Source organism: Electrophorus electricus, chromosome 17 (genome assembly GCF_013358815.1).
Source record: "Electrophorus electricus isolate fEleEle1 chromosome 17, fEleEle1.pri, whole genome shotgun sequence".
Lineage (NCBI taxonomy): Eukaryota > Metazoa > Chordata > Actinopteri > Gymnotiformes > Gymnotidae > Electrophorus > Electrophorus electricus.
Window position 1 is genome coordinate 5,387,034 of NC_049551.1, and position 14,277 is coordinate 5,401,310.

At 50.2% G+C, this 14,277-nt stretch overlaps 1 protein-coding gene across 2 annotated transcripts in view; it reads left to right on the forward strand.

The window, feature by feature from the left end:
* Window positions 1–14,277, forward strand: part of cblb (Cbl proto-oncogene B, E3 ubiquitin protein ligase) — a 45,940-nt gene that overhangs the window by 15,953 nt on the left and 15,710 nt on the right. For both annotated transcript variants that reach the window (XM_035535954.1, XM_035535955.1), the window contains exons 4-6: window positions 7,060–7,206; window positions 11,226–11,382; window positions 12,813–12,934. In XM_035535954.1, the coding sequence (XP_035391847.1) occupies window positions 7,060–7,206; window positions 11,226–11,382; window positions 12,813–12,934 (426 nt within the window). The remainder of the gene's footprint in view (window positions 1–7,059; window positions 7,207–11,225; window positions 11,383–12,812; window positions 12,935–14,277) is intronic.

Sequence of the window (14,277 nt, forward strand, 5' to 3'; positions counted from 1 at the left end):
ACGGAGGGCCCCCCCCTCTTGGAAGCGGAGGAGGTCTTTTAAACGCAGCTCCGTGTCTGAAGTGATCTGCTTTCTCTGCTGTGTTCCTTTTATCCAATGCGCTGAATGTTTAAGAACAGTCGTAGGCTTCTTCACCCAGGTGGACGATTAGACAGCACGATTCATTTGTTATGGTGTTAATCAGAATTAGGGAGCGCACGGCTTTGGCCAGAAAATAATCTGCCTTGTCCAAGTCGGCTGCATTAATGTGTGTGTGTGTGTGTGTGTGTGTGTGTGTGTGTGTGTGTGTGTGTGTGTGTGTGAGATATTTCTTCTCCTCTCTCTCTTTCTACAGAAACAGTGAGTGAGTGAGAGTTGAGGAGGAGAGGGAAGGATGAACTTCTCTCTCTCTAATGGAGAGGCTTCTCTCACTTCCTCTGCTGATTGTTAGTGGTTTTAATAATGCATGGTAGTGTCAGCATGGGTGCTGGCAGGATTTCATTTTGTTTATGTTCGTGTGTGTGTGTGGGGGGTGTTCAGTGGATGGGACAGATTGGCTTCCTGCAGGGGTAACTGATGGATACTTCATCTGTGCTGTGCAGCTGATGTCCTATTGCCATTAGTCATTCTCTCTCTCTCTCTCTCTCTCTCTCTCTCTCTTTCTGTGTGCATGCATGTGCATAGCTGCATGTGTCAGTAGATCTCTCAGCCCTACAGAGGAGCAGTACATGTGCCACGCACCGTGTGCTTGGCTAAGACAGTGTTCCTGTGTGCCAGGTGTTTTGTCGATGAGTGAGTCATGCCTGTGCCCAGGTCCTCCCCAGAGCACTCTGATGGGGGGGGCGGAGGCAGAGGCTAATGGATGAGCCTAATCACCCTAGCTTCCCTCTGAATAGTATAACTGCTCTACAGTTTTATCCATCTGTCAGTCTATCTGAACACCCCTTCAACTACCCCTATAATCACCTCTCCATCCGTCGGCCCCATCTCCATTGGCAAACTTGTTTGCACGAGCCGACGGAGGACTGCGTTCCTAAAACTGCGCCCGGAGGGTGGCAGGGCATCCTCCCCTCTGTCAGCACACGCGGAGGAGAGAGCTTTCTGGACACAACATGCAGGCAGGGCTGTTCCACTCCTGCTAGTTTAACATTTGGGCAGTTTGGGAGCATAAAACACTGGGACAAAAGTCGGCCAGGGTTCGCCAGCCATTGTGTTGGGTCTCTGAGTGAGAGGTGCGAGTGCCTTCCTGTGTTTGGTGCAGTGTGCTTGCTCCAACATCACGCCGCATCGTGTACAGCTGTACTGTACTACTTTGGCACCAGGCCATGTTACAAAGCCCTTTATGGTAGGTTGTTGTGTGAAGTCGTGATGGGCGGGTGTGTGTGTGTTTTAGGCAAATGTAGGTCAGTTTGTGACTGCGAGAGAGCAGAGAGAAAGAGAAAGTGTGAGTGAGTGAGTGACTGACAGTACAATGGGCTGAGCAGTACAGGTGTCAGGAAACCACGTGAATGTCATACCAGGCCGTTACACTCGCTGTACAGGTGTCAGCATGCACACATGTGCACGCACACAGCCCAACCGCACCTCTCCTGTGCTGCCTGTGTGTGTGTGTGTGTGTGTGTGCGCATATGTATTCAAGTAAAGCCAAGAGCCTGTACAACATTCTCTCCACTCTACATGCATCGGTGCTGATTCAGTGCAGGCCGCATTCCTACATGAGCACCTAGAAGTGACGTCATGGCACATCGTGTCAAGAGACACACACACAGGGTCACAGGCTGGGAGGCCCACGTGTAAGGACAGAGGGCCGTGTGTCTGGTCAAAAGATTTCTCTCCACCCTCTTGCCTTCTCTCTCGCTCATTGGTCATCTTAATCAAACTGGTGCTGTATGTCTACAGTGGGACTGCTGGTCTGTGCTGCAGCGAAACGCCAGGCAGACCAGCACATAGTTGTTCAAGGATACAGAATGCACGGTAGGGCAAACACTAGTCAGACCGGCACACAGCTGGTGGTGTGCATGCGGTGGGTGCTGTTGTCTGTGCAGTTCATACACACACACGCCTGTGTGCGTAGCAAGACTGAGTTCTGAATGGGAATGAAGAACCTGATCAAAAATGCAGATAGCAATGCAAATAAAAATAAATGTCTTAAAGGAATGAGCCACTGTGTATCAGGCAACTGTATATTGACTAATGGGGAGGCGTGTGTGTGTGTGTGTGTGGAGAGGTTTGACAGGTCTGTGGCTGAGGTGTCTGTCCTATTGGATTGGGACAGGCACTGCATACCCCAGAGTCTTTTATTTTCTTAGCACATGTATTGATCAGCTTCGCTCAGAGAGAGACTGGTCACAGGGAGTATGTGTGCCTGTGAAGGGATTCAGGGCATGTAGGATCGCACGCACGCAGGCAAGCAACAAAAACAGAAAAACAAGTATAGACAGACACAGAGAAGACCAGGGCCATAATACTACTGGAGCCACGCGGCAAGAACTGTAGCCTAACCACAACCCGTGTGTGTGTGTGTGCGCACGCGCGTTTGCATGTTTGTGTTTCCGAGATGGATATTAGAGGTTGTAACAGGAAAACCAGACAGATTGCCTGCATTTAATTGATGGGGGAGGGGTGATTTCAGGCGACACTGTGTAATTTTGTGGAGTCTCCGTTTCCTCTGGAGATGTGAGCGGAGCTCTGCTCTGCCGTGGCCACCCCGTTATCGTCAAATAAGCCCTGGTCCACCACGACAGCGTCGCCCTCCTATCTCGGCGAGCGTGTGATGGGTTCGTCTCCGACAGCCCGTCTGACCGGCAAGTCTCTCCATAAGATGGCCGGCTGTCTAGAATGTGTGGCCCCTCCCCCGGCGTCAGCTTAAGAGCCGTGTACGTCTGTGGCCGAGACTTGCTTCATCTCACGGTGCTCCACCGCCTTTGTCGTGGTGAGCTAACAAGGAGGAAGCAGAGTGTGTAGCCAGTTGGTCTGTGTGTTCTGATGGTGGGTTTAGCTGCAGCTTTGCCTCGGAGCATAAGGCGTTTGACTGTTAAGAATGCATGTATGATTAATACAAACATGGCAGGAACTGTAGCCTAACCCAGCTGTGTGCCTGTCTGTGTGTTTGTGTGAGAGTGTAGCCACTCACACACCTACTAAGAAGTATTGAGTCACAGTGAGATCAATGGCCATACATGCACTTTAATGACTCAATAATTCTGAAGTTAGTGAAAGTACCATATAAGATTGTGTGTGTGTGCATGCGTGCGTGCGTGTAAACCCTGTGCTGCTGTTGGTTTTTCGCTAAGCTGGTGTCACATCTCACCAGCACAGGCCGTTTAGCGAGCAGGATGTAGATAATGACCTTTGACCTGACAGTCACATGATGCTATTAAGGGGAAGTGATTGGTCTGAGATCAGCACTGCTGCTGTTCTACTGCTATGCCAGGTCTTACTGCTTGACCCGCTCATACTGCTGAGTACAGCCACAGAATGCAGAAACACACACACGCGCGTGTACGTACACTTTGGGCTCAGGCCTGCTGAGTCACAGGCAGTGCGAGAGACCAGGCACTGCTGACTCCAGAGGAAAAGGGGGGAGAGAGAGAGACGTGCAGAGAGTATGCAAAACGCAGCCACGGAGAAAACATGTCAACAGGGCTAGATCTGTGTCGCCATGCTAACACTTCAGATCATTCTTCTCCAAACAGCAACTAGAAGGGGAAACGTGGTCATAATTTTTATTTATAGAACGTTTCACCGGTGCAGCTGTTTTTACAATTCATGGCACACCATTTTAAAAAGTCGGTCCCTGCCAGCTCAGAACTGTGTGGGAGGGGGTGGGGGGGATAGAGGCACAGCATGTGCAGCGCTCCAGGACCACAGCAGGAATAAGCCCGAGATGTGCCAGCGCTCCGCCTTTTATTGCCCCCTTCTTAATTCAGTTTCTCCTTCCTCAGGACAAGTGTTCTCTAGTTGGATAATCTCACTATGACTGATGCACGAGCACACACACCCACACACACTCACACACACAGTGTTTTCAAAGGTTCCTCTGCATGTTATCAGTCTGTACCATATCAGGTTTATAGGATTATACTGTGTGTGTGTGTCTCTGTGTCTGTGTGTGTGTGTGTGTGTGTGTGTGTGTGTGTGTGTGTGTGTAAGGAGGAGGAGGTATAAATGGGCGTTTTCAAAAAGACTTGGAGCTGTTCAGGAGTATATTGCAGATTTGCAGTTTGTGTAAGTGTATTGCAGTATTTTGCTGTATACTGCACATCTGTTGCAAGCTAGAGCTCTGCAATTAAGTAATTAACACGTGACTGCAGCTCACACACATGCACTTTTTATGACTGCAGCGCACATGCGTGCGCTATTTAAACCTTAATGCTGTGTTTTTGACAGGAAGTGAAAAATTGCACTTTATTAGCAAGTGCTAATATCAGGCAGTTCTCCTATGAACCGCAGGCAGAAGCAGTGTGGGTGTGGACAGCGGGAAGTCCTCTAGCATGAGCTGCAGCATGCACATGACCTATCGCAGCGCCGCTCTCTCACCAGTACCACTGTTTTCTTGTTGCACTTTGTTGAGAAACTGACAGATTGGGAGAGAGAGAGAAACTGAGACTGAGACACAGAAAGTGTACCTGCTGTAGTCCTCCCATCTCCTGGTATAGTCCTGGTACAGTCCTGCCAGTAAAGCTGCCTTGAACTGAGAGAGTGAGAAGTGGGCAGAGGCAACTGCTCAGACCCCGAGTCCCATACCTAGTGGGTATGCATCCAAAGATACTTCCTCGAGCAGAGCTGTCTGTTCCACAATCCTGGCGTCTAAACCCGGACTCGTCTGCCCTCCAGTGCGGATCTGTCTTTGGTGTCCATAACCTGGAGCTTATTGAGCCGATGTGTTTCCTGGGGACTCGGAAGGGAGAACTGGAGACGAGATCGACGTAGCCGCCAGCCCCGTGTAAAACAAGCGGGAAGTCCATTAGGGCCAGGGAACGGAGAGGGCGGCAATTCCCTGGATGGGGGTGTCGGATGAGAACGCTGCTGGAACGTAGGGGGGAGGGGGCATGTAGCTGCGCCAGGAGGGGAAGGAGCCCTTGTGGGTCCATCAGGAGCCGGTAACCAGATCAGGAGTGCACTGTGCTTGCTGGAGCAGGAAGCTGGCTGGCAGCGCTCTCCCCAGGGCTGGAGTTACCCCAGTTCAGCAGGGACCCGTCAGCTGCAGCTGAGATGCTGTTCTATGTCGTAATCTGTCAAAGGGACATGCCGAAGTGCTAACGGCCCAGGTCGTATCGTGGGGAAGCGGCCGCGATGGTCCCAGTTTGCGATTCTCTAACGTAGCAGAGGTTTAGGAAAATTGTTGATTTAATGCTAACACAGTTAATAAATTGTGGAGAAGTTTGGAGAGGCAGACTGTCTCTTGGGATCTTTAGGTATTGGGATCTTCTCTTGGTTTCGCTTGGAGCTGTTCCACAAAAATGCCTGTGTGTGTGTGTGTGTGTGTGTGTGTGTGTGTGTGTGTGTGTGTGTGTGTGTGTGTGTGTGTGTGTGTGTGTGTGTGTGTGTGTGTGTGTGTGTGTGTGTGTGTGTGTGTGTGTGTGTGTGTGTGTGTGTGCGCGCGTTTGCGTTTGTCTCTGAGGTCTAGTTATCTGCTCTGTGCAGCCTGGCTCCTTATGGACTTGGGCCTCCGGCGTAATCACCCTGCCTCATTGAGTGTCACCTGAGAGAATGTTCTGAAGGAGAGAGAGGGAGGGAGAGCAAAAGGGAAAGGCAGAAAAAAAGAGGGCAAGATTAGTGACTAGAGGGTTTAGTGCTGAACTGAGGGTCATATTGCCCCTCACTGTCTGTCATAGTGATGTAGGGTACAGCAATAAATGCCACAAGGACAAACCCCCTCGTGAAGGGTTTAAGTGCTGTAGCGTATTGCTGTAAACTGCTGTAATAGGCCCCTTATGTATTTGCGTACCTGTCCCCCTCTACTCTCTGCTCAGTGGGCTCTTAGCCCATGTGTCAAACCCACACTTCAGCTCTGCACTGTAGATCATGTGGTAATTATCACAGCATTGGCCTTTGCACTACGGGTCTGGTGGCTGGTCATCAGCCCTTCTCACTAATCTGGGCTGTGAGCATATTGACCAGTCTCACCACTCCAGATGAGTGTTCTGTGAAGGGCTTCACGGAAGTCACAGGTTGTAACTAATGGAAATAATATGGTTCAAAAAGAATTTGTTAATCCTAATACTAGTAGTAGCAGTAAACAACAGCAACAGTGATGTTTTTCTTAGCTCCTTTCTAGAATTCAGCGTTGCTGTACAGAGCATCAAAACAAGGCCAACGATGAGCAGATATTTAAGTACAAACGGAAAACCACAGACAACACACACAGGCTTTCAAATAAAGTTCAAATAAAAAAAATGGCTGAGCAGTAACGTAAATGTTGGGGCAGGGAGTTCCATAGCGTAGCTCTTTCAGGAAGAGTGTGAGGACCGGCTAACAGACCTGCTCCAGAGGACCACGCAGTGCCAAGAGGAATGGTTTGGACTGTACATGTAAATCAGTGGGCAGCCAATGTAAACAACGTGATCCTCTGAGCAGTGTCAACATGATGGTGTTGCCGTCCTCTGAACATCAGTAGTTCACTGGTATGTTTCAGAATAACCCGAGGCCTTTTAAATCGCTTATGCTAGCGAATGTGATTTTATGGTAAAGCTGATCCCAGGCCCGTCAGGTACTCTTTCATCAGCTCTGCCAATGGACAAGATTGCAGTAACAAAAAGAGGGCCTGATTCCAGATCGGCCTTCTGGGTCCAAGACATTAAGCATCCTGCTCACATCCTCTCTCTTCTCTGGTAGTGGACTGCGAGCGGCTGCCTCTGGGCGGCATTGCCCTTCACACACAGGTTCAGGCTGTTTAGCGCATTATGCTCACTCCTGCCTGAGACACGTTAACTCTCAAACAAGCTCAAAGGCGAGCCACTCGTATCTCTGAGGTCAGGGGGGAATGCTCCGGGCTCATTTCTGCTCGTATGTGTGTATTTCTGATCACAACGACACTGTGCACTGACTCTGTGACCTCCTCCTCTTCCTCCTCCCCAGGCGGAACCTCACCAAGCTCTCTCTCATCTTCAGCCACATGCTGGCTGAGATCAAGGCCGTCTTCCCCGAGGGACACTTCCAGGGCGAGACCTTCCGTATCACCAAGGCCGACGCAGCTGACTTCTGGAGGAGGTTCTTCAGTGAGAAGTAAGACCCCGGGCCGTAGGGTGCAGGAAGCGGGGGCTTCCCAGCAGACTGTACGGCGAGTGGCACCTGGGAATGGAGCTCCCGCGTTTGGCCACAGTGTTTTGCATTTAGCATTTATAATACGCTCACTCTGGATAAAGCTGACCCTGGTGCCCATGTGGGACAGAGTGAGCGTAAAGCAAGTTTTAAATGAGGAGTGTAGGAGTGGGGACCTCCATCTCTGTGTGTGTTTGTGTGTTTGTGTGTGTGTGTGTGTGTTTCTCCATTGTCTCTTAGATAGCAGCATGTTGCATCACAAAATTTACTGACTAGGCTCCATCCATTGGCTGGTGATGTCCATGTAGTTTTTAAGGTCCCCCTACAAAACTCTACGCGCGCGCGTGTGTGTGTGTTCGTTGTTGGATGCTTGTTCCACCACCTGTTGCTATGATACCCGAGTAGACCCCATCCATCACAGCATAGTGCTTCACCAGAATAGTTTGCCCCAAACTGAAAGCTTTATATCGTTGTTGTAGAATGTTGTGCTCTCTGACCATTTCCTTTCAGTGTGTTCACTCACTCTATCACGCATGCTCGCTCGCTCTCTCTCTCTCTCTGTGTGTACATCTGTCCTTTGGCATGACTTGCTCACAGGAAGTTTAAGAGCTGTAATCCATTTACAGGGACATTTCACGTAGGCCTTGTTATCAGTCTTGAAGGCTGCTGTGTGTTCCAACATCTCCTGTGCCCCACCCACACCTAATGGGGTTAACAAGAGGACACGTACACAAACTCTGTTTAACCCCACATGTTGTTGTCCTCTCTCTCTCACACAAACATACACAGTAGGACTGACGTAACAGTAAAGATAAGTGAGGAGCCTTCCGCCGATAACAGTATTACCAAACGCGATTATTTAAATCCTTGCAGACATACCATTTCTCCATTACGTTTTTAACAGTTTCACCTTTATTTAACCTTTTATTTCACCTTTTGTACAAGATGTTTTAATCTAGTTAGTGAGTTAGTTAGTTAAAAATTTGTACAGTAGAAAAGACTGCGTTTTAATTTTTGTCCACACAGACACATAACCAACTAATTAAGAAAATGGCACTAGAAAAGATCATAGCAGATTTTAAGTCTGGAAAAGAATGCTGGGATACCTGCAAATGAGACAAAGATACACAGTACGTGTAACCTGCTCTCTGTTAGGTCACATGTCTAGAAGATGGGTGTCAGAGTTACAGTTTGGCAGTATTTTGGTTTAGAATAAAATGAACACAGAGAACTTGTTTAGATATTAACAGTATTGTGTAAAATCTCAACACAAGTACTCTACCTGATGCTGAATTTAAATTGCAGTCATGAGTACAAAAAATATGTTTGCATGAATGAATGAAGCAGGTGATTATATTTAGCAGATTATTAGCTATAGCAGTATGTTTGTGTCTGAGCTAGAATTTTAAATCAGTAACTACTGGGAAACTACATAAATCAAAACCAACTTTTTTAGCATAGCGTTGTTTTTTTTTTCCTTCAAAACTGATTTGCTGTCTTGGATTGCTGTGATTCTGGAGATGACGGAACGTTTGTCTTCATTTTCATTATTGCCCAAACTGATAGGCAAGTGCAGAGAAGCAGGATGTGTTTGAGCTAAACACTCACTGCTGTTCCTTCTGCAGGATATCAGTGTCTCTCTCTCACACACACACTTTTCCTCTGAGCAGAGCAGGAACAACAGCTTCTTCATTAACTATAATATATCAAAGCTGTAAGAAGATATACACAAGAGATCATACAGGCATTATCCTCTCTCTCTCTCTCTCTCTCTCTCCTCTCTCCTCTCTCTCTCTCTCTCTCTCTCTCTCTCTCTCTCTCTCTCTCTCTCTCTCTCTCTCTCTCTCTCTCTCTCTCTCTCTCTCTCTCTCTGCAATCGTTCCATACATAATGCAGTTTAGTCCTGTGTTGTGTTTTTATCAGTAACGTGGTGTAGTTTCAGTATAGACTGTGTCTTGCAGACATGTTTGAGCATGTGCAATAGGTCTGTGAGGTCTCCTCCAACCCCTCCCAACCTTCCATGTCAGCGTGGGTGATTATGGCATTGTGCTCCTGCTTGCTGTAATCAGAGAACAGTATAAATTTGAATTCTTCAGTGACACATCCGCAGTGTGGGGGTGTGTTGCATGCAGGAGTCGCTGACTGAGCTTCCCCCCCCCCCCCCCATCACCAAGCTACATCCCCGTGAACTCCATGTTAGTGTGGTGTTTGGCTCTGCTTGTGACCTTTTCACCTCAGTTTCCGTGCACCACCACCACATAACGAACAGATGACAGGCAAGTGCCTTGTATGTCTCAGCTGGTCCTTAACGGCATGTGCGCGCGCAGGCACACAGAAAGGTTCACTCTCGGTTTCTTCCCCCCACTGTAGTGAAGCTGGTATGGTAGTGTGTGCTCTTTTTATTATTCATGTGGTGCGTGCAGCCCACACACACACACACACACACACACACACACACACAGTGACCCCACCGAGTGTAAAGAGAGGCCACCTGTGATGTTTGTGAGCTGCCCCTGAGGGGACAGACGCGTGACTAGGTCAAACCTTTCTGCCCCGCTTGCTTTCCCTGGGCGACAGTTTTGGTTTGCTGCTATGCGTGAAACCAAGGAGTGTGACCTTGCAGTGTATTTTTAACCCACCCCAAGCTGCAGGCACTGGGGATGCCCCACGGACGCCCCAGTCTTCAGCTCTGTGTGCTATTAGATGGCTGGAGTAGTGAATCTCCTCCAAACCATTTCTCTCTCTCTCTCTCTCTCTCACTCACTCACTCACTCACTCACTCACTCACTCACTCACTCACACTCTCTCTCTCTCTCTCTCTCTCTCTCTCTCTCTCTCTCTCTCTCTCTCTCTCTCTCTCCGGACAGCCTGAGCCTGTCCTCCACCTGTTCAGTAATTGTGTGTGTCCTCTGCTGCACGCCCCACTCGTTAAGCTGCCCTTCCTAATTAACAGAGCAGCTGCAGTAAACAGTCTGATCATCTCCTCTCCCTACTGAATCCACACAGCCTGGGCTCCCTCCCGCTGGGCCTCACCTGCTCTTCCTAACTGCTAGAGCTGCTTAACACATCATATAATTGGGATTAATAGGCCTTTGCTTTACTGTGCAATCACGCTAGTTACATTTTGAGCCACTGTCTCACCTGGTCTGCAGCTTGTGACCCCTCCTCCGCTCTCCTGAGCTCCGTCCTCCCTCTGGTCAGCACGGGAAGGACAGGAGGGGTCACAACTAATGGGATTGATGTCACGGGTGGAGGGCAGGATGGGGGTGTTTTTGGGAGCCTTTGGAAATTCCCGTTTCGAGGCTAAACTCGCATGTTTAAACATTCACCCTGCACCCTCGAAAGTGTATGTTTGGAGATGGGAATAATGGCTGTTGAGAGAGCAGTTTGGGTATCTAGCTACTGTTGGAGAGGGTTCGCGCGTGTGTGAAGTGCCTGTTTTAACAAGATTGCTGCAGATGATAAATAAAACGTGTAACCGAGTAGGCCATTATTTTGAAGATGAGAGATTCTGATGTTTGTCTCTTATCCGATATGTTAACACAAAGTTTCGAGTGGGGTGAGTGGAGTGGAGTGGAGCGAGTATGCATGCTGACACTACTACTGTGTGTGTGTGTCTGTCTGTGTGTGTGCGCCTTCATAAAAGGTGACTGTGTGTGGGCGAGATGTCTTGTCTCTCTCCCCTCCCCCTCTTTCTTTCCGCTTTATGTAATTGGTTTACAGACTAGCAGGAGAATTTTATCTTTTTCTTGCACTTTAAATTCCTCCCTTTGATTTGCAAACACTAAGGAAGAGAGTGTTTATCAAAGCTGAGCAGGTCTGGCTGAAGTAACTGTCTCTAATAAATGTGCTGCATGTCTGATATTTTGGACTGACGTGTGTGTGTGTGTGTGTGTGTGTGTGTGTGTGTGTGTGTGTGTGTGTGTGTGTGTGTGTGTGTGTGTGTGTGTGTGTGTGTGTGTGTGTGTGTGTGTGTGTCACAGGACGATAGTGCCGTGGAAGGTATTCCGTCAGTGTCTTCATGAGGTGCACCCCATCAGTTCTGGCCTGGAGGCCATGGCCCTCAAGTCCACCATCGACCTCACCTGCAACGACTACATCTCCGTCTTCGAGTTTGACATCTTCACGCGCCTCTTTCAGGTACCCGTAGTCCTCGCCCGCACGTTCTCAAAGCACGCACAGCCAAGCCGGTGACACACCACATCGGGGTAACATTTAAATGTCAGAGGTTCATCATACAATTTGCAGTCACCCTGAAAGTGAAACCAAGGGATCTCCTCCCTCTCCCTCTCATCCTATCTCTGTCAACTCTCCCCCCCGGCGTGGGCCGCTCTTCGAGAGGCCGCGCTCCCTGCTGCGAGATCACAGGAGAGCCTGAAGAACGTGGGTGTGGAGCGGTGACACTATGAGTCAGGCGCGACGCTCTTCCCCAGGCAGGCGCGATGGAAAGTGAGGCTCCCAGGGTGGGGAGCACCTCTGGCGTGAGGGGGCGGCTTTTCTTCTGAGGAATCCCTTTGTGAGGGGACCGTAAATGGCTTTCACCGCAAAGCCATCCGCCTTCGTTAGCGTCATTTAACTGCATGCTGCTACTGCCTTGGTTCAGCTCAGAAGTCTCAGTTTCTGGGACTCGGGCAGGGGCGTGCGGACGGGAGATGGTGTTGGGGAGGGGGCCGAGTGGGGAGCACAAAATCAGCTTGCTGTGATCTGAATTCAGCTCCTGTTACTGCAGCGTTTTCTGCAAATGGAGGCATACAGTGAAGCTCTGTCTCACTGTGTGCGTGTGTGTGTGCACAACCAAAGAGTAAGGGTATGAAAGGGTATCTTGAGGGCTATGGTCTTTTATATGCTGTGCGTGCACATCACATAACATGCAGGCTTAATATCTCACGCGATGCTTCTTGGGGCTTCTGGTAAACACCCCCGGTTGTCTCCTAGCCAGGCCTGGCTGTCCTCCTGTGACCTCAGCTGTGGCCAATCACTGCGCGTGACTGGGCTTCCCATTTACAGCCACAGCGAGACAGATCCGTGTGTTGAGGACCAGGCCGTGGGCTCCCCTTGTTTTGGCTTTCACACACGCAGCCTGGAGCCGGACGAGGCAGCAGGCCGAGTCGAGGCATTACAAATGAGCGCTGAGGCTCTTTAAATACGTGTGCCGCTGTGCTTCCTGGTGGATCAGCAAGCAGCTGGGGAGCTGGCGGCGCGTTGGAGCTGTCGGGAGGCTGCAGCGGGGGGGAGCAGGACTAATTAGGTGAGTTTGCCTTCCGTTTGACGAGCCTGCCCCGCTGTCTCTTCGCTGCTGCCGCTTTTTGCAGCTGTCGAGTGGTTAGTCGATTTCAGCCAGCCACGGCGCGTCCTGATGCAGTGGACGTAGGTTTGGGGTGGGCTCAGTTTAAACGCGTGTGGCACCAAACCTCAATGTGCTCGTGTGGCCCTGGCAGGTGAAGGTCACGCACATCGAACTGATTCCTCACTGAACCACACTCTGCTTTGACTAGCCTCACGGTCTCTCTCTCTCTCTCTCTCTCTCTCTCTCTCTCTCTCTCTCTCTCTCTCTCTCTCTCTCTCTCCAGCCATGGGGATCTATTCTGAGGAACTGGAACTTCCTGGCCGTAACCCACCCAGGCTACATGGCCTTCCTGACATATGACGAGGTGAAGGCCCGGCTGCAGAAGTACATGACCAAACCCGGCAGGTAGGGCCCTCCGAGAGCAGACAAACCGCCAGAGAGGAGCTGTAGGGCTGGACTCCCAACACTGCTCTCAGTTCCACCACACAGACAGACGGGGGATGCGTGCGCGCGTGTCCGAGGGTATGGAAGCTATAAGAGGTGTTCCATCTGCTATGTGGCATTCTGCTAAGGCAGCTGTTTTTTGATTCTGTCTGGCAGATGGCTACTGAGTAATGGGCAGGGCCGAGTCCTTACCTAATTACAGGAGGACAAGAGACACACAGACGCAGACAGCGACTCCCCTCCCCTCCGCTCGCCTCCCCTCCCCCCCACTGCTTTGTGTTCAGTGAAGAAGGCAGCGTGGAGCAGCAGTATAGCTGTGTGTGCGCATGCGCGTGTGTGTAAGGTGTGGCTGGGCGGATCAGACGTGGGGGGTGGGGGGGGGAAGGACCCCGACACCCTGGATGGGATCGTGTCATGGTGCAGCACAGCAAGAAAGAAAGAGGCCAGTGAGCAATGGTGAAGGCTGCCTTTGTGTGATTAGCACTGGGAAATCTGAGATCTCTTGCTTTTGTGTGTGTGTGTGTGTGTGTGTGTGTGTGTGTGTGTGTCAAATGCAAGGAAATGCAAAGCCATGTTTTGATTTTGCTACATGCAAATACCAGTCTACTGGAGAGGAACAGCAGCTGTCTGTGTGAGGGAGGTGTGTGCAGTGGCATGGCCAGGGCAGCACCCAAGGGATGCTGACCCATGTGATTTCTGGGAGAGTCACAGACGGAAGCATCTCTGCTCGTCACAAACACCCACCCAGGTGGCATGTGCACACACACACACGCGCACAGTGCAAGCCCTAGGGAGTTGTGGGTAAAGGCTCCGAACCATGAAATGGAGCATTGCTGGTTCAAATCCCAGTTGGCATCCCTCAGGCCCTTGGAGATATTGGCTGTCGTCCTGCAGGTTTATACCTCCCCAATGCCTATGCATAAGTGTCGTGTGTGTGTGTGTGTGTGTGTGTGTGTGTGTGTGTGTGTGTGTGTGTGTGTGTGTGTGTGTGTGTGTGTGTGTGTGAGTAGAGCTGATAGCCCTGAGGCCATCTCTGTGCCCTTGCCCCTCCTCCTGGAGCCTCAGAAGCACCCCCCACCAAAACCCAGAGCAACTAACACTGCACCACTGTACATCACAGCCACTTTAATTAGGGCCCACAGCATCTGAGCCAGGATTCCCTCTGTCAGAGAATCAGACAGAACCCTCAGCAACCCTCACATACATCTGTCTAGCAGTTTTTCCCTCATCCTCCTCCTCCCCTCTCTCTCTCTCTCTCTCTCTCTCTCTCTCTCTCCTGCCCCATCTCTTTGTCTCACAGGGCT